The sequence below is a fragment of the Notolabrus celidotus genome, chromosome 5 (assembly GCF_009762535.1).
Source record: "Notolabrus celidotus isolate fNotCel1 chromosome 5, fNotCel1.pri, whole genome shotgun sequence".
Classification (NCBI taxonomy): Eukaryota; Metazoa; Chordata; class Actinopteri; order Labriformes; family Labridae; genus Notolabrus; species Notolabrus celidotus.
This window is the reverse complement of record NC_048276.1, coordinates 704,487-725,091: the sequence shown is the minus strand read 5'-3', so window position 1 is coordinate 725,091 and position 20,605 is coordinate 704,487. Positions and strand designations below refer to the sequence as shown.

General features: G+C 41.8%; 1 protein-coding gene across 2 annotated transcripts in view; it reads right to left on the bottom strand.

Moving 5' to 3' along the window:
• The window catches only part of fnip1 (folliculin interacting protein 1), a 45,326-nt gene that overhangs the window by 13,993 nt on the left and 10,728 nt on the right, over nucleotides 1–20,605 (bottom strand). Inside the window, exons 2-11 of one of the 2 annotated variants that reach the window (XM_034683494.1) lie at nucleotides 15,067–15,196; nucleotides 10,305–10,442; nucleotides 10,119–10,219; nucleotides 9,716–9,790; nucleotides 8,718–8,809; nucleotides 7,760–7,843; nucleotides 4,105–4,176; nucleotides 2,573–2,708; nucleotides 1,228–1,429; nucleotides 707–792 (exon numbers count right to left, since the gene is read on the bottom strand). In XM_034683494.1, the coding sequence (XP_034539385.1) occupies nucleotides 707–792; nucleotides 1,228–1,429; nucleotides 2,573–2,708; nucleotides 4,105–4,176; nucleotides 7,760–7,843; nucleotides 8,718–8,809; nucleotides 9,716–9,790; nucleotides 10,119–10,219; nucleotides 10,305–10,442; nucleotides 15,067–15,196 (1,116 nt within the window). The remainder of the gene's footprint in view (nucleotides 1–706; nucleotides 793–1,227; nucleotides 1,430–2,572; nucleotides 2,709–4,104; nucleotides 4,177–7,759; nucleotides 7,844–8,717; nucleotides 8,810–9,715; nucleotides 9,791–10,118; nucleotides 10,220–10,304; nucleotides 10,443–15,066; nucleotides 15,197–20,605) is intronic. The other variant, XM_034683495.1, reaches the window with a different exon arrangement.

Sequence of the window (20,605 nt, the reverse complement as noted above, 5' to 3'; positions counted from 1 at the left end):
ACCTACTTTCAGGAGCACGGAGCGTCAGCTGAATGTTTGTGCAACTCCAAGTCAACACAGCGAGACCTTTAATAAAATTCCTTCAAATCAAATTTGACTTGATTAAACTCGAGTCCAGCAGATGTAACTCTTTGAGGTAACACCGCCTGTCCTCTGTAGTGTGTGAAGCTGACGCCTCTTTTTTACCACATCCTTCCCCAGAGCTGCAGCAGCTTGTTTTTTTCTACACAGAGACACATTTACAGACCTTTAACCTCTTATTTCACTATATATCACACCTGCCTGCCCTGCACCCTGTCCTGCCTGCCCTCCTTTACTCACAGGGACTGAAAACATCTCTTTATGTGCGGCGCAGAAAGACGGTTACGGATAACACACAAACTCTTGGTGCAGAGATTTTTAAATGCTCATTCCTCCAAAGAGACTCTAAATGTCACATTTTTCTTGCATCTTTATGACGTGGAAACACTGAAACTACATAAACTGAATGTCAGCGTGATCTGGAGCTCAATGTTTGAGGGTCACATGCAGTGAAAAGACCTGAACCGACCTGCTGCGTGTTGCAGAATGACCTCAGGTAAAGGTAAGGTAAACTGTGGATGCAAACACTTCCTTCAGAGTAAACTATCTTGATCATGAGAGAATCACAAAGTAAACGTGGTGTCATGTGTGGGTCATCGTGGGTAAGTGTGTGTTGTTGCCCAACCTGAACTCGTTGAGGCCGTCCACCATGCGGCTGTAAGCCAAGGCCCTCTGGCTGGCATCAGCTGACCGCCGACTCATCTTCATGGCCTTGAAAGTGACACAACACACATGGCTGTCAGATATTTGGCAACTGAAGCACACAGACAAAGTTTCATGAAAGGTAGAGCGAGGTATTTTGTGAGGGGGGAAGAGAAGAAGGGGGCAGGGGGAGAGCTGCAGGGTAAACCTGGAAGCCGTCCAGAGATTAGACGGTGCCAACCACAGACAGCAGTAAACAGTAATGCTGATATATGAGGAATGACAATTGATCGGTCAATGTGACAGATACTTATTACAATAGCAGAGGGTGTAAGGTTTACATTGAAGAAGTATTCATATCCTATTTCTAAATAGATCTCACTGACAGGTCTGTTTCCATAATGTCAATCAGAGCGCTGATCAGAAAACAAGCGGCCGCTGAAGTGCATGATGGGTAGTGAAGCAATGAGAGCAACAGTGGAAGAAACACATCAATAAACTGACCTGTTCGATGGCGCTCTTCAGTTTGTTCATGTGACTCTCAAAAAGAGGGAAGTGGGAGAAGAAGAAATCCTGGAAGCGGTTGTTCTCCTCCGTGTTGGGGGACAGCATGAAGATGACTCCGATGGCGATCTTCTTCTTTCTTGCCACGCCGAGGTTTGGTCCTCCGCTTTCATCCGACATGTTGAAGCTTTCCTCTACTGACCTGAGGAGGACGGGGTACAAAGACAGTCAACGCCATGTATAATGAATGTTCGTAGTCTCCGTGACGTCACCTGTCTGTTCCTGAAGTCCTGTTTTAAAGCCGATCATCAGCGGGTGCCATATTGGAAATGTTGAACTCAACCTAACTTCTGTGGAGCTAGTGTGAGGTAAAGAGGCGGGCCTTTAGCCTCCTCGCTAACAGCTACAGTGTTCCCGCCTGTCAATCAAGTCAGCCACGCCCTTATTTGGGCAAAACTTGTAACTTTAGTATCTTCAAAAATAAAGAGTTATAATAAATTCACCCCGTGAATGAGCTCTTCAGACTACACTCATGTTTTGAACCAGGCTGTAAACATGTTTATTTCTGCTCTAAAGATCGTCTCTTTGAATGGGTGTGTGTGTGGTTTCCTGTGTTTCTGCAGCCAGTCTCTAGTGGACGCTTAAGGAACTGCAGTTTATAACACTTCTGCATTGGCTTCATATTTTAAGACCAGAGGTTGCCACTTGGTGTAACCTTACATATTAGCTCACGGATCTAATTTAGTGATCTCCTATGCTCAGTGTTTTCTTCTGCTTTTGCAGCAGATTGAAGTAATAATCCAACATCTTACAAATATTCTAAGTGTGTCAGCATGTAACAGGTTTGTTAGTTAGTATTCCTTTCGTCCCTCTTTCCTCTTGTGTTTAGTAAACAAGATGCTTTGGAGCTGAGAGATAAGAGCGCTCAGCTGCATTTACAGCGACAGGCCAACACAGCATCCTGTCTAGTCACAGCTACGTGTGTGTCTGTGTAGTTATTAGTGCATAGCAGTGTGTGTGTCATTTTCCCAGCTGCCTGCTGGATTCAGAGGAAGTCCTCGCAGGATAAAGTGTACAGAGGCCTGACTGAGGACCTGAACAGGGAGGGAGGTCAGCCTTTGGGAGGGACCTGTGGGTGTGTGAGTTTAGGAAGTGGAGGGGTTTTTTATCGTGTGTTCCCATCTCTCCAAAGCTGCATTTTAGGAATTCAAAGCTCATGTATGACAGACTCAAGTCAATATTTGAAGGTTTCTTTTTACTTGTTAGCACTTTGATCAGTGTTTAATATGTTTCAAACTGTGTCTTGCATTGATGTGTTTGTTCTGTGTGATTTCAGATTTCTCACCACCGGGGGAAGACGCCATTTTCCAGGCTGGTGGTTTGGCTGCGGAGCCACCGGCGCTGGTAGCTGGATGCACAGCTGCTGGTCAGGGAGGAGCCAGGAGACGGGAAGGGAGTGATCAACAGGCTGCTCAGAGACGCTGCAGAGACGGGCGGAGGGATGGAAAGAAGGAGGATGGAGGTGGACGGAGGAAAGGACACGAGTGAGTCAGATAACGAGAGCGTGGGGTTTTCTCTTTCTGAATGATGCATTGTGCACATACACACACACACACACACACACACACACACACATCACAGAGCTTTAAAATGTCCCAACAAACACAGAAGACATCCCAACGCCCCTCTGCCCCCGCCTCGCTCTCACCACACACAGCCTGTAATTACTGAATAGCTTTCATATGAGATCTAATATCAGCTAGCTGCTAACAGTCACATGCTGCTGTTGTTGAACAACCTGGCTTTACACCAGACTGGCATGGTAATAGCATTCATCCTCACACACACACACACCCTGATCACAGGGTTATTTACAGCCCATGTAGTAGGCTCTGATCAATGATCACATGAGGCGTTTAGACGGTGTGTGATCTCGTGTGAAGAGATAACGGGGAGATATCTTCACGAGGCGAGCACAGAGGAGTGAGTATCCAGAGAGGATTGTTCCTGAGAGTTTAAAACTTTGAGTTGTTTTGTGACAGAAGTGAACAGAAGAGATGATTCTGTGTCTCAGAGGTAAGTGTTTATATGTGTGAGAGTCAGAGTTGGATTAAGATCTCTCCAGCTGAACCACAGAGAGCAGAGTCCTGAGTTAGAAGCTCATTTACTAGTAGCGGCTATTGAGAGCTGCTATATTTAATCCTCTGCATGTGACCCGGGTTTGAGCAGAAAGCACAATTCCTCTCATACCAGTCATGCCAGTGGGGCATGGTAGTGTTTGTAGAGAGAGGGGTGGGAGGGCCGGGGGGGCAAAGCAGGGGTCAGTTTCCATTACACAAGCTTTCCCGGACCCTGGAGGCCGTGTAAACACCTCCACACAGTCTTCATGTGCTGCATCATCTTCCTCCTCTTGCTCTCAGATCTTTAAAACTTCAATTAATTTGGAAAGAGGAGTATCATCGCTCTCTCTCTTCCTGTTCTGCTCGTAATCTCTTTCCATTCACACCCCAATCAGCCTCGATGAAGACGAGAGGTTTAAATGAATGGAAAAGCGTGCGCATGTGCGTCTGCATGCCTCGTCAGTGAAGTTGAAGCTTAAGTAGAACCAGTTTAAGGTTGTCTTATGTAAGTGTCCGCACCCTTGACCCCGAGCAGGGGAGTCAGAGAAGAGTCAGACATTGTGTCCTGTTCATTATCTTCACCTCTCACGACAGAGCAAAGATTTATGATGTTTTAGAGAAAGAGGGAATTTTTGGATTACACTTCATCTCTTCTGTTGCTTCATCTTCGTAGTCAACTATAACCTGATTCAGAGCTGTAGAGCTGAAAGAGAGTGTAGGTTAATCCAGGCTTTGCCTTCAAGTCTCATTAACCTACCTGACCTGGCGATTCCGCTGTCTCTCTCATCGTAAAGCCCTCGGCCAGGCATGTCCATCGGGTGGCTGTGGCCTGGAGGAAAAACGGAGGAAGAGAGAGGAAGAGGAGGGTGAAGGAGAAGGAGAGAGAGAGAGAGGTCAGATATAGATGGAAAGGATGGGAGGGAGAGCAGAGGATAAACAACATTAAGGAACTGTTAACGTGACCGCCAAAATAAGAGCACAGGGCATGCTGAGGACGCTCTAATCATCACTAACACACAACTTCCACCAGATCCGTGTCCGGTCCGTCCCTGATCCGCTACTGTCCGGCTCCGTGCTCACTCGTCCGTCAACACCCACTGGACCGCCAGACAGCTGGAGTCATTTCCCCGCTGTAATCACTGAATCAAGGATTCTCCTCCTCCTCCTCTCCTCATCCATGTTGTCTTTCTGGTCCTCTGAAAACCTCTGACCTGTTGACTCCAGGCCTGGCTCCGCTCATCATGACTTTGGTTTGTTGTTGTAGTTAAGTGAAATATGATCTGGTGACACAGCCGGAACGCAACGGAGCAGATCCAGTGGAAGTTAACACATGGACTAGAATAGAAACCTATCAGATCTGGTGCTGTGACGGACCGGAGACGGATCTGGTGGAATTTTAAAGTGACTTAAAATCAGGAGTCTAAGGCTCTGCCACAGAGCAGAGATAACATGAAATGTCTAAAAGCGATGTGAGGTCACAGAAATAAAAGCTGATGTGTGGGACTATGGTTACTTATCGTCATGCTCTCAATCCACCTTTTATTTTGTAACACCACAAACAGGAAGTGTCACAACTTCAAAACTTCCTGCCTCACTCGTCACTATCGGTCACTATCTGCAGCTTTGATGTAACCTTCTCTAACGGACACTAGAACACGGCTCACGTCACTGCGTCTGTGTGCTCCGTCTCAAATATCCCCGTGTCAACACTTGGAGGTAAAATGGGAAAAATGTCAGCGAGGTGTGAAACCACAAAGGCAGCAGTTGAGATGATTAATGAGCAAAGTCAACATGAACTTTCAGTGTTTGTGCGTACGAGCTCCTCAGGCACACTGCGCTTTACGACCATACCAACGTTGCATAACAAACAGAGACACACACCGCGTGCCGAGCTGAGGGTGTCTGAAACAGGATTGTTGGTACCCAGTGTTACACAGGGAGGAGGCTTTTTTCTGGACCTAACCATTTCATGACAGCAAGGGTCAAAGTTTTACCCCTCATGCAAGAGAGGGAGGAAAACCTCTGAATGCTTCTGTCAGAGGAGCTCTGTGATCAGCAGCATTTCACCATCGTTACACTCACAGATTCAAATAATCTGTGTGCTTATCATGATTGATCTGTTATAAAAATACAAAGCTGATCAAAAAGCTCATCAGGAGAAAATTCAGTGTATTAGTTTACAGTGGTGAATGATACATGGGCAACAAGGTTGGTGTTATGTTGAAATCAAATGTTGATTCAAGGGCGGGTCAGGGGGAGATATATCTGTGTTTTCCTCCTCTTCTATACACAGTATTTCAGTCAGATGGGATTATAACTCCCAGACTGCTGGGAGTAAGATGCTTGATTCTGATTGGTCCCTTGACGATGGTTATTAACTTTCACTAACATGAGCAACACCAGAGACATTTACATCTTGGATCCTGTCCATCAATATGATGAAGGAGCAGGTGAGAGAAACTTTAGGTTAGCGATCTCTACAAAGAAACTTAAACCCTGAGCGGTGGTGATGATAGCAGCAGGGGTCAAAGTTGTGACATGTGTTTATTTTTAAAGGTGTGTGAACCTCAGAGCTCAGAGAAGAAGGAGAGCTGAATGAGGACAGGTTCATGTTCAATCCACCGCAACAGGCAGAGAAGAATCCATCACTATAGAATCACTGGGACTATTTTTAAAAACTGTAAACATAAATAATTTAAATCAATAAAATAATCTTTAATGGGTCTTTGTAGACCTCTGCATATTACAGGCTAAAAAGAGCAATAGCATTAACATGGAAAAACAGTGGTAGGCCGAGTATTACACGGGGGGTTAATGAAATGTCTGAACATATACACTTAAGGACAAACGAGAATTATTTGACGGTATCTGAGGCCTTTTCATTAATTTTCTTCAGGATAAGGATTTGTCACACGTATTGAACCAGGCTGGGAAAGAGTTGGCGATGTCTGTTATATTGGTCGTTTTTGCAGAAACTGTTTTCAGACAGAATATTTGTGAGTAACAAATCATCTATGGCAATGTACTCCCTTTGGTTATCTTAATACAGACAATAATAATGTTGTAACATTTTGTAATTAAGGTTTGTTTATTTGTTTGTTTGTTTGTTTTAAGATTTTCCCTTTATTGTATAGATGTGTATATATGTGCATGTGTATGTATATATATTTTATTTATTTTTTCCTTAGAATTTCTTTAATTGTAATTGTGTGTCTTTGGAAATGACTAAAAAACTCAATAAATATATTGTTAAAAAGAATAAATAGGGGGTATGGTGGTCTAGCAGTCTATGCGTCCCACATAGAGAGGCTACTTATTATTTTATCTTTTATTTTATTTTATGTTATTTCGTTTTTATTTTTATTTTGTACTTATTTTGTACTTATTGAAACTTCTTTCTTGATTGTACTTATGTCTGGGTTGCTGTAACAACTGAATTTCCCCCCCGGGGGATCAATAAAGTAATATCTTATCTTATCTCTTATCTTACAGTCCTCGTCGCAGGGGTCGCCGGTCGATTCCCGGCCGGTCGACCATTTCCTGCATGTCTTCCCCAACTCTCTACTCCCCACATTTCCTGTCTCTCTTCAGCTGTCCTCTCAAATATAAAGCCAAAAATATAACTTTAAAGAATAAATAATAATAATAATAATCTTTAATCAATCTGTTTGTATCTTAAGTTAGTAGCCGGTTAATAACCCGTTACTTTTACCACAGCAGACTCTGAGTAACTGTAGGATGGTAGAGAGGATGTTGGTCACTGTGTAGCTGCAAACGAAAGCTAACATAACAACACATGAAGCTTAAATTAATGCCCAAGTATCAGAGTCACTGTAAAGAACAGGTGATTGAAAAAGTGCAAGTGAGAAAGATAAGAAGACAATCAAGTGACTAAGAAAAAACCTACACCAGAGAGAACCCATGCACACCGTCCCTGTGTGCACACCTGCAGGCCTGGGTCAGACCGAGCTGGAGGATTTGTTTTAAGGCTAGTTGGTAAACTTTATGAGCTCAATCCTAATCTTATGTGAACCACTTCTTTTAAATTAAATGTATGCATGGATTATTCTTAGGAGGAAAGTCTTGCAGCTGGGGAAAGAGCTGCATATGTGTAGATATTTTGCGACCCTCTTATTTCAATCTTTTGATGAAGACTAAACCAAATCTGTCTGATATGGAGTCACTCAAACAATTGTTCTCACAGCTTCCATCTGACCCGAGTTATCTGCAGACATGCTGTGATATCGCATGCTATGACTAGTGCTACCACTTCTAGTGTAAGAATCACCGCACAGGCATGCAGCCACAGAGAGTCAGAGCCTGTACCGATACTAGTGCTGCCCACAACTACAGCCTACACACACGCATGCAACTGGCACACATCAGTCAGGGCCAGTTTTTAAAGCGCCAACCTGAAAAGAAAGACGCGCTCTTGATGAGGCGCAGAGGGCCCTGTTCAGAGAAGGCCCGTCGAGGGCTGCAGAGCTGAGAAAATCCTGCGCAGCATGAACAAAAACATGGAGAAGAAGAAAGGGAGGAGGAGGAGGAGGGGAAGAGACAAAAAAACATGAACCATGGTTAGTGAATGAGTACAGAGGAAAGCTGGTTGCCTCCTGTAGTCAGAATATTCTGAAGTTAACAATTAAATGAGCTTTTTTTTTAGTCTGAAAGAATAACCAACATCTGTTAGATCCGTCAGACAGACAGAGAGCTGTTATCACTCACAGGAAACACAGACGATCAAATCATCACTTCAAAGTTTAGAAGTCTGTCTTTTCTGTGAGGATGACGCAGAGAAGATTCACATAAGCACAGAAATCGCCCGGCTCCTCATGTTCTTCACTCTGATGTTCTACTCATGTAATGTGTGTGATGGATCTACATCATCAAGAGAAGAACAGTCATCAGGAGTTTCTGTAAAGCCCCAGGTGACTCACAGCAGCAGAGGGTTACTGCTTTGACTGTTTGATAGGACGACAGTAGAAACTGCACTTCAAGGCGTGCGTAACATGTGTCACCATCTCTCCTGAGGTTTAGAGAGGAGAGCTGGTTTCACTCAAACAGGATGTTAAATTCAGAAAGAGGATGAAAATGTCAGTTTTACCAAATAAAGTCAGCTCTCTTAATGAAACTAAAACATCAAATGAAGCTGCACTTTATCTCAAACTCCAAATACTGATAATATTTCAGGGTGTTGTTCCCATCAAGGTATTTTATTTGTATATATAAGAGCAAAGACATCTGCTGAGGTGATATAAAAAGCTAAACACAAGTTGTACATGTAGCTGGATATGATCAGTTTGTATTCACACGTGAACAGAAAGAGAAAGGAGGAGTGTGGCTGTTGTGTCACAGGGTTTCTGTGGTTACCTATGTTACCGAGGAGGCTGCTGGCCCCGGTGTTTTGATCCGGCCTCAGAGTGTTGCCGTCCTGACCGATGAACTCGAGGCTGTCCTGTAACCTGTAGAAGGAGGAAGTAAATCAGGTTACACATTATAATAACTACACTTAACATTTACTGCATGCACCTCTGTGCTTCATACTTAAAGATAACTGCAAGAACAATTATTATGTAGACTTATACTGAGAATAACTCGACCTTCCTGAGGAGATAAGACATGTGGAGTCAGTGACATCTTTTAAATCTCATCTTAAAACCCATTTTTACAGACTTGCCTTTATGTGACTTCTTTCTTCTAACCGCTTTTACTTCTATTTTATTATTATTTTCAACTTTTATCCAACTAATTAATTTAAAAAAATTGTATTTGATTATTTTATTTGATTATATATTGTTTATATTTATTTTTATATTTTTATTTTAATGATCCTAATTTACCCTTTTCCTTTTCTAAAATTCCCAATGTGATGTCATCCTCTCATTCTGAAAACCTCTTTTATTGTCCTTTTGAAGCTTTTATTTATTTATTCATTTATTTATTCATGTATTCATTTATCTATCTATCTATCTATCTATCTATCTATCTATCTATCTATCTATCTATCTATCTATCTATCTATCTATCTATTTATTTATTTCATTCATATATTTATCCTTGAAAAACCTCTGAAACAATGATTTATTGGTCTATTGTCTCACCACTTTAACCTCATGTTGTATTCTGTTCTGCATTGTTAAAATTCCTCCTCTCCTCCTCTTTACTTTGTTATTCTAACCATGCTTTGTTTGTCAAAGCACTTTGTAAACATTTGTTTTTAAAGGTGCTTTATGAATAAAGTTATTATTATTATAATAATGTGGAGAGATTTGTAGAAATGAAGAGAAGAGAGTGTTCCTGGATATGAAAGGATCTGCTGTGGGACTCATAAAGTGGGTGTGTCCGTAGTGATAAGTGTTTGTGCTTACGTGTTGAGACTGCCGTACACACTGCCTCCCGTCCTGGCGGTGAACACCTTACTCAGCATCAGCTGAGGTGGTGACCTGATATGACAACAGCAAAGGGGCAAAGATCATCAGGATGAGTGCACGTGTGTGAGTCCGTCACGTCTGACCTCATTCGACTCTTTACTTTCTACTTCATCGACTACAACTTCTCCATTATCTCTTGTTCCTCTTCTTCTTCTTCTCTCTGATGTTACTTTCCCTTCCTACGCTGTGTTTGAGGTTTAAATAGCTGGAACACAACGGAGCGGATCCAGTGGAAGTTAACAGATCTTGTGGAATTTGGCCTTCATCCTCCTTTAACTCTATGTTACTCCATGAGACAGTCCACTGTAAGTCCGGTATCAGCCGTTCTCCCCAGTCTTACCTGATCTGGTGGATTTTTAGTGTGGAGCCTTTGTAGCTCATAGCCACCGAGCCAAACATCATCTCTCCCAGCATGACCACATCAGACGAACACCTCGAACCCTGAGGGGAGCACAGTTTTTAAATTCACAACACTCTTGAGGAGTACATCGTTACATTCTGCATGCAAGTTTTAGACATGTGTTACCTGGAAGCGAAGGCCCTGCTCCTTGGTTTCCTTGGTTTCAGACGCACAGGAGGAGGAGCTGTCCAGGGAGCTGCTGCTGCCTCCTGTCGGCCGGAGCTGACAGCATTTCCCGAACATCTTCACCTGGCCCTCCGTGCTCTGAGGAAGTAAACACAGACTCATGAATCCAAGTCACATCTTTTACTTTGTTTGCTGTCATTAGGGATGTAAAGCTAACCCGGACCTTTCATATTCACTCTGCAGAGTCATTCAGAGACAAAGAGAGAAACCCTCTCCTTCCTAAACAAAACAAAACCTTGAGTACAAACTAAACTTCACAGGTTGAATTACAGCTTGGCGTTTACATCCCCCCATAAATAACTTAAGACTAACATGCAACAAGTAATGCAACACCTACTGCACTGCTCCTTCATGCACTGCTCCTTTAAACAGAGGCAGACCTTTATCTTTTAGTTTATGAAAGGTTTGTGTGGAACCTGCTGCAGGAGAACATTGGTTGGGTGAGCGTGTCTCTTTAAATGTTTTTAAAGCAGATTGAAGGCGTCGGAGGAAGATGCATCAGCTTTTAGAAGCTTTGACTGATGACTTTCTGTGTTGTGATCCATGATATGTTCAAACAATCAATCAAGCTTTATTTATAAAGCACCTTTCATACAAATCAAATGCAACCCAAAGAGCTTTACAGCGATTGAAAACGAATAGAAAGAAGCAGAAATAAAATGATGGCAAGAAATATTAAAAAACAAAATTGGATTTTAAAATAGAGACTAATGCGCAAAGACAACAATAAAATGTGTGTAATTAAAATAAGTTAGAGTGTCAAATTAATATTAAGAATATAAATAGTTAAAATAAATAAATTTAAAGGGTAAGGATAAGAGTTGAAAATAAGATTAAGGCTAAAAACGTCAATAAAGCAGTAAAAATAAAAAATATATAAATGAATAAATGAATAAATATAAGATAAACAGTTAAAATTAATATTAAAAAAATACAAATAAAAGTCATATTTTAGAGTTTTGTGTTGTCTGTAACTTTGTTGGAACATGCTGCTGCTGATCTCTGGACACTCATGTAAAAGAGATTCTGAGGTTTTCCTGGTTAAATCAAATGTAAATAAATGAATGTGACAAAACTACATTTGTGTGGTTGTATAGATCTTTACTGACATTTACATGATGAGAGCACATTTAACTTTATAGGAAGTCACAGTCTTCGTCTAATTTCACCCTGATGGCTAAACATTCAGATAAATCTAAAATAATAATGTTAAAAAACTCATAAAATTGAAGTAGAAAGGCTTTGAAACTCGACCCAGGAGCACTTGTGTAAACAGCAAACTAAAAGCAATGTGAGCTCAATCAGTCTGTGTCATGTGCCTTCTTAACTTGGCAGACTATTCAAGAGGAATGCATTTGGGAGGGCAGGGAGCGGAGGTTAAAAACAATGTTAACAGTCGTTTTCAAATTTGTTAAGAAGTCAGAAAGTGAATATATTTCTTCCAACGTGTGTTTAAAATGATGCTTTTCAAAGTACGTCGCTGTATTTTTTAATAAATGCAGAATCTGCAGAAATGAGTGTGACAAATTATTATGCAAGTTGGTGATAAGAGCATATAACTTGGTGAATGTCTTTTCTTCCATGGAAGGAAATTTTTACAGCGTCATGACCCCGAAAAGGACCAAGAGGTCCATGACGCTGTAAAAGTTTCCTTCCATGGAGGAAAAGACATTCAGCTAAAGCGAAGGAGATGCTAGTGTTCATGCATGACAATGCACCGTCACATTCCCAGGACAGGACGGCATCTCAGGGCTTTAAAGAGGATCGCCTCATGAACTGGACTGCCTGCTCACCCGATCTCAACCCAACTGAGAACTTAAGGTCAATAATAAAGAAGATAATTTACAGTGATGGTGAGAAATACAGCTCAAAGAGCATCTCTGGAAAGACATACAATGTGCAGCTCACAGAGTCAGCAGAGAAGTCATCAGAAACTAAATCAGTTTACAGTGACCTCTGACCCTCACTGACAGAAAAGGAGGTCATACTGGACATTAGGGAAACACTTTGTTTCAAAGACTTTAACAGTTTTATTTTGTACACAAATGTAAAGAAATGTGTTGTTTTAGTTGAAGTTTGAATACAGCTGGAGTAAATAATATTATTTTCAATCAATTTAACTTTTAAAACGGTGCCTAGTTTCTATTTTTAGAAGTTTTATGCTCTAATCACCAACTTGCATGATAATTTGTCACACTCATTTCTGTAGATTCTGCATTTATTAAAAATAAAGCCCAAATACTTTGAACAGCATCATTTTAACCACACAGTTAAAGAAATATATTCACTATCTGACTGTTATCATATATTTTTTTAAATATTCACAGAAATGCAACTTGCATAATAATTTGGAACACAGTGTTCGTGTTGTGTGTATGTCCGTGTTGTGTGTGTGTGTGTGTGTGTGTGTGTGTGTGTGTGTGTGTGTGTGTGTGTGTTTAGCTAGGCTCTGGTAATGGCTCACTTGAAACCACTATCGCTGCCAATATAAAGGAGAGGGAGAGAAAAGAAGGGAAACTTAGAGGGAAACAAACAGAAGGAGAAGGAGAGGAGTGAAAGTTAAATCTGCTTCATGACTCTGCAGACGTTTCTGTAACTTGTGTTCACATTCGCTCTCCCCTCGCATATATATGATCGGGTTTGTTGCACACAACGCTAACAGAGCCAGCCAAACCAGCTCTGAGGGAATGTGTCTTTGTGTGTGTTCATGTGTGTGTGTGTGTGTGTGTGTGTGTGTGTGTGTGTGTGTGTGTGTGTGTGTGTGTGTGTGTGTCCACTGCAGTGCAGTGTGAGGTGTGTACACAGAGGCCAGCAGCATGTGACTGCCAGTCATATGACTCTTTCTGGAACTCGTGAGCGAGCAGCGCTGCAATCACCCCCTCCCTCCTGCTCGCTCTCTCTCTCTCTCTCTCTCTCTCTCCCTCCCTCCCTCCCTCTCCTACTTCAACTTCATCCCTCTGTTTCCTGCAGTTTTCTAACTCACCTTAAAAACATCCCTTTCTTTCTCTGATAAGACTTGTAAGCTTCTCCAGCCATGTTTTCTGTAACATATAACCCCACTTCTTTCTCTCTTCATCCCAACTTTCTCCTCCCTCACATGCCTTTCTGTCAACGCCTTGTTCCTCTATTCCTCCTTCTCTCTTTCTCTCTCTCTCTCTCTCTCTCTCTCTCCCTCTCATCTGTGCTTCGCTTGTTTCTGCTGTCGATCGCTCTAAAACGAATTCTTCAGAGTGGAAAAAAAAAAAAGAGACAACATCACACAAAAAAACAGGCAGCACGTCATGTGATGGAAGTCAAACAGTGGCTGGCAACGCTCTAACGTTGCAGAATGCACCAAAAATATTGACATTGGCCCGGGCAGCTAACACACACACCCACGCACACACACACAAACAAACACACACACACACACTGCACTGAATCCTCTTACTGCAATCATTACTGTGTAGTTTTTAAAGAGCTCACTTCAAAGAAACATTGTTGAAGAGTCAAACAGACATTGCATAACTCTTAATTGCTGTTTTAAATCCTACGTAGGGCATCATCTAATAAAAATATACAAGCTGAGCAAATAGAGAGTCACAATTTCCAATGTCAGGGCGTCAACAGGAGAGTGTCTTTGTGTGTGTCTCTGTGATGGAGAGGTTATGTACTCAAAAGGTGAGATAAGGTAAGGAAGGTTACACCCGGTCAAGAAGGCGAGGGATGGTCTGAAGCAGCAGAATCAAAAGAGACAAGAGGGACGGGGAGGTGAAGAGTGAGACCTCTGAGAAAATGTGAGACAGAGTTAAGCAGAGAGATTTTCTTCTTTGTTTTTTAGAGCTGTAACGATTCATCCACTACATCAATGTGTGGATTTATGTTCCTATGATCCGACTACATCCATCTGTGCTCGGTAAAGTTGGCCTTCCGGACGACATATATCGATCTAACATCGTTTTAAAAGGTAATAAATGGATTGTATGGATACTAGGAAATAACACATTGGATTTAAGCACGGCAGACTTTAAATGGATGTGTTTTTTTTGCACTTGAAATGATAAAAGAGCTACTCTGGATCTCTGTGCCTGATGCCGTCCATGGTCTGGCAGTGTGGCGTCCTGCAGGAGAAGCAGGATGAGGTGCAGCCTGTGTCCTCCAATCACATGACACTGAGGCATGTCACACCTCTGTGTGTCGGTCTCTCTAATCTCGTCTGTGCTCATGCCGTACTCTAAAATTTAAAGACGTGCTAATGCAGCTTTGGACTGAACATGTTGCACAATGTTTATTCATTACTTCTTTAAGTTTGAAGACTTTTAACCCTCTGGCCACGCTTGTTTTTCCATCACTTATTCACAGTCATGACGGACGATGTACACTTTTCTTAAATAGCTATACAAATTATATGGAACGATATATTTTCCCACTTTTTTTTTTGCTCATTCCCTCAATCAACTTATGCTCTGATGATTTGAATTGGATTGATTTTCAGGAATTTAACCCTTAAAATGCCAGTTTAAAAAACTGAAAACGCTGTTGTTTTGTGATTATTTCCCATATAATAAGTGCAAATCAAAATTTCTTTTCAGGGGCTTATCACACCCTTAATATTATAACACCAATACAAAAACAGCCACTGTGCTTTCATCATCATCGTCCACAAACCCAAGAATGGTACGCGACGAAACACGAACAATAAAACATCAAACATCGGACTCACGGTTATGGGGGTTTCCTCCGTGCCCCTCTTCTTGGCGTTGGAGTCGAAGAGGACATTTCTGCCACGCCTCTCACAGTCCTGATACACTATCAGCCGGATCTGACTGGGCTCCAGCTGGGGGACTGGCCAGCTATAGATGGAAGGAAGAGAGAAGAGGGATTAGAACACATGAAGATGGAGAGGGGAGGAGGACGATGGAATAAACTCAAACAAATATAAGCCAGCAGAGATCAGGGATGAAGGATCTCAAATTCACATTAGAGGCAATGAAACAAACCACATTACACCTCTATCCCTCACAGTCCAGTTAAGCTTTCTAAGTATTTTCACTTTTTAAACTTGTGGTTTTCAGCTCCAACTGGACCCTACTCCAGAGATATCATGTATCAGACTTATCAGACATCGAGGCACGGAAGGGTTCTCGCACGACTCAACCCTTTTTGTTTCCTAATCCAGCCGATGTTTGCTTGTGATTTTCAAGTATTGCCCGCAGCTCCTGAAAGTTACACGTGTGACGCTCTGAGTCACTTTACTTTGCTGAAGGCAAGGAGCTCTGCAGAGGAAAAACCCTTTGTGATATCTATTGTTCCACTGAGGCTATTCTTAACTGAATGAGTTCTTAAATCAACAACAGACAAAGGATTTCTTTCACTTTGATTAACTCACAAAAAATTCCAAACATCTTATGACGGACAGAGGATTGTTCACCGGTGTCACCTGATTATAAAATAATAACTAGGGATGTCCTGATCAGCTTTTTTGGCACTCGATCCGATTTCTTAATATTGAATATTTGCAGATACAGAGTCCGGATCTGATACTTGCAGTTGCACAAGAGGTCACGGAGTTGAGCTGCACGTGGTTTTTTCCTTTAACAAAAATAAGTAATTAAAATATGTCTCATGTTTAATCCATTCAACTTAATCCAGCTAGAATTTAATCTGTTTCACAAGCTCTGCTGTATGAGACCATTATTATTATTTTCTCATTATGTAAACACAATGAAGCAAACTCAGAGCACTCAGTTATTCTCACACCTTCAGCTGCAAATTGTGTTCAGTGACAGCGGACGTAAATGATCAGATGAGATGATCGGGTCAAACGCTGATCAATCAATTAAAAAACGTCCAAGGGGCTCCGTTGGCCTAGTGGTCTACGCGCACGCCCCATATACAGAGGCTATAGTCCTCGTCACAGAGGTTGCAGGTTCAATTCCAGCCTTGACAATATACAGCATGTCCTCCCCCGCTCTCTACTCCCCACACTACCAATCTCTCTTCAGTTGTCCTGTTGAATGAAGGCAAAAATGCCCAAAAATATAACTTAAAAAACACCCCAAGGACGTCCAGGTCGGCTCCGATCTGATAGTTGAGATCTGGATCAGGAGATCCCAAAAAAACCATAAGGCAGATTAGCCAAGTGTGTTCATCTTAAAAGGTATTCAAACTTTTTTTAAACCTTAGTTTGTCAATTTTATGTTCACTATTTCCAATTATCACAAGTAATATCTACAAAATAATAAAACATTTTTTGCAAAGTTCAGAATTGTTCACATTTAAGTTTATTAAATGTGAAAAAGGAAAGGTGAAATTAAAGTCCATATGTGAGGCTTTACATTTTAAAGTGTGTCAGTAAACACGGTTAAATAGAGGCTGTTTAAAACATCCAGCCCTTCTCTATGGTTGCTGATGACCCACAGACTCACTCGGCTCATCTCGTCAGGCTGGCCTCCACGGTCGTATTGTTGCATATTTACACCTCTCTTGGGAACACCAGCATCGCGTCACCAGGCTTTGGCAGTCCCCTTTAGATTCTGGGGAATGACAGTCCCCGGGATGATTTATTGGAGGCTATAAAAGTGACTGGGAATTCGACCGACAGATACTCTGTCAAAGGTTTTTGGCCTGATGATGGACAGACAGGTTAGGCAGATGGACGCAGAGCCGGTCCTAAATATAGCCTTTTATTGGAGGACAGGGAGCGTCCCTAAACACAAGTGTTTATAATAAATGGATTCATGGGGAGGGCTGGGACAGGAACAGTTAAGTCCGCACACATAAGGCCGTATTTTAAAAACAGCACATCAGTTGTTGTTCAGTAATCCTTGGCAGAGCAGAGGAGTCCTCTCATGCCTCTTTTCCACCAATGTGAACCGGGTTGTATTTCTGGGCTGGTTCGGAGCTAGTTGAACTCACGAACCAACACGGCACCTGTTTGTTTCTCCACCCCCTGGAGCCCGTGGAAGAGGGACGTCATGACGTCAGATTTACGTGACCGCTTTTCCCAGCAGCGCTAGCACAAACTTTACGTCACAACAACAACGATGGCGGACAACGGCAGCTTGTCTCCTCGGTTGACCACTGCTTTGCCTTGGAATCCTTTAGTCTCTTTTATTTGTTCGCTGCAGGACGATGGAGGAAACACGTTTGTGTTTGTGTTTTTGATCACGGCGACCCCCCGCCCCTGACATAAACGGTTCACAGTTCTAGACCAGCAAAGAGTTGGAGCCACTCTGGAACTGGTTTTCCCGGTTTCCCGGGAGCCGGTTCACTCGCAGTTGAAACACGCAAAATCGGTTCCCAATTGACCGCCGTCTCCAAACCGGCCCTGAAACTGCCTCAGTCCAAAAGAGGTATCAGTGAAGTTTGTGTGTACATTCCTCTGCATTGGAGCAACTATTTACCAAACACTGGCAGCACAGGATAACCTACATTTCTGGAGCATTCAATCTTGTATCCAGCTTGCCAGAAGTTCTGCCTTCCAGTATGGACCAGAACCACCATCTGAATATAAATGAGGCTTTGTGGGCATTCGACTAAAGGAGCCGCGATTTCCTGCATGCTCTCTGCTGCTGCACAGTTCCCTCTGGCATGTGTGACTGTGTGGAAAGAACTAAAACATGCACTGTTTTAGAAGGTTTGTCAGTAATTTAAAGGAGGTAAACACGTGTTTGGTTTCTTTCAGTCAGTTGGCTTGTGAGTAAAAACACTGTCCTAAACACCGTCTTATTATCTTTAACATTTTATGGATCAGGCATTCATCTGGAAATGTGTTACTTGCAGCCCTAAAAAAAAGGGTAAAGTTTCAGTAAATAAGCTGAAATTATTGGGAGAATCAGTACGAGCTTACTTCAGTATTAAAGTGTCAGACAGAGATTCAGCAGCAGACGAGACACCCTGTCTCTTCCAGAAACACACTCGCACTAAAACTCCTCAGGTGTGTTCCTGTAGTTTCAAACAGAAGCTCCATCTGTTCAGGAGGCCCTGATAGGCCTGAGTGGACCCGGCCTCTCAGGCATGCAGCAACTTTTCAAACACTTTGCACAAAGCATGCGGTTTTACTGACACAGAGCTTTATGATTCAGGGTCCTGCTCTGGAGTGTTTTTGACACAAGATGTTCTTTATATTTCTGCAACTGTTCTCAGCGAATTAAAGATGGTGAAGACAAAAGTAGAAATGTGAAGTCCAACCTATAACGAAGACAAGTCAGGCGAACTGATGGAGACAATCATGGAGTGTCAGCGATAGTCTAGCATCTTCCTCTAACACCAATATTTCAGCACCAGATATCCAGATATTCAGATATTGGTTACTGGAGCTGAGACTTCCTCTTCTTACGGCCTAATTCCACCAGACCTGTGTCCGGTCCATCACAGCCCAGGATCATAGGTTTCTATTCTAGTCAATGTGTTAACTTCCACTGGGTCTGCTCCATCGTGTTCCGACTGCGTCTCTCAGCGTCTGGTGTGAACGCGACATTCTGCAGGTCAATGCATCCTTAACTTCTATCATCCCACCTGGGTTTACTTTAGCTGAGTGAATATTAACTCCTGTGCAGAGTGAACGTTTGATCACTTTGCAGAAAGCTTCTTCACTTTCCTTTAGCTCCTTTCAGCCGTCTGAAAGTGTGTAAAATGATCGATATGAAACCTGCTCAGCCGACACACTGACCTCAAACAGCATGGTCTGGTGTTGGGTTAATATTCAGCTGAAGGACTTGTGAGTAAGATTACAAATCAGGTGGTTGTTTTAGTCAATCACATGCCTCTCTTTCATTTGGACTAATGCCTTTAATCAGAGGGTTATTTACACATTTCACCTCTCTTTGAGTTTCACGTACTCTGATTTTGTGCATTAGTAACGAGCACGACACGCATACAAGATGTGTGGTGACTTTAAACGGTTAGATATGAGCGCCAAATCACAAAGAAGAGCTGTTCTCAGAGGACATCTGCATATTTTGACGCCATGTTCACTGCTCCCTTTGTTTTAAACACAGCAGAGAGAGACATAAAGGAGCCGTGAAGGCAGGAAACAAAAGAGTTCATTTGCAAAACAGTTAACTCACTTTTAAAAAATTTAAAAAATGTTTAAAAAAAAACATTTTTTCTAATATTAGCTTTTGGTACGATCAATCAACAGAGGTTGGGTGGCTTTGACTAAGTCAAAATGACTTTACTAAAATGTAACTTTATTAGGAATCTATATAAAAAAGAAATACATGTTTTTTGAAAATGTATAAAAAGTTATCTGTTTTTGTAAATGAACTCTTCAAATATTATAAATAGGGAGAATGATTAATACATCCCTGATTTAAAGAGATTGACCTTATTTGTTTTAATATTTAACACTTTCATTTGGGAATTGTTCACTTTCCATTTCTCTATAATTGTTCTGAAATTTTCCAACAAGATATTTTTGTGCGGCGATTTTAGTTTTTTTTGCAAGGTGCTGAAAAAAGTGTGCAGAGGTTTTATTTGAGTTACAACACACCTTCAAAATGAAAAAGGATTACTTTGTTCACAAGAGAACAAATATATATTGCAACTGTCCATATCTGAGAATTGAAATAACATAATAGTTATTTAAATTTTGAGTTCAATCCAGTTTTCTTGAGAATTTGAGAAATAATTATAAACACAGAAAAGGAACAGAAGAGATAAAGAATAAAAACAGGGTTCACAACAAGAGCAGGAGTAGAGACAAAGAACAAAAGAGCGTGTTTGATGAGACTGTGGCGATGAATCTGGAATAAAGCTCAAATAAAAACAGAAACTGTAAATTTAAAATCCTCTGAGGGACAGAAAAGCGATTGAAAGCTGGACGAGTCAGACGGAGAGCAGAGGAGGAAGTTTCCCATCAGAGAGCTTGTGACTGTCACAGCACTGACAGCAGAGAGAGGGGAGTCATTCATAAAAGCAGCACATGACTTCATGACTGTTACATACTTGTACTGCTTTGACCTCGATTGTCTGAACCACAAATGAGAATAAAGTTCCTCCTCGCAGGAACACAGGTGTTTGTTTCCTGGAAGAACCTGTTGAGCTTAAAGAACGAACCCCTCCTCAATCACAAGTAAAAACAGAAACTCTTTCACCTTAAAGCTCCACCCACACACACCCACACACACACACACACTTCAGCGTTCACGCAAACCCATTCATCTTCATTATATAACATTGACCTCCAATGATAGAATCAATCCTTATCTTCAGCACATCGCACGGCTCTCAAAGCTACAGCCTCTCTCTCTCTCAGT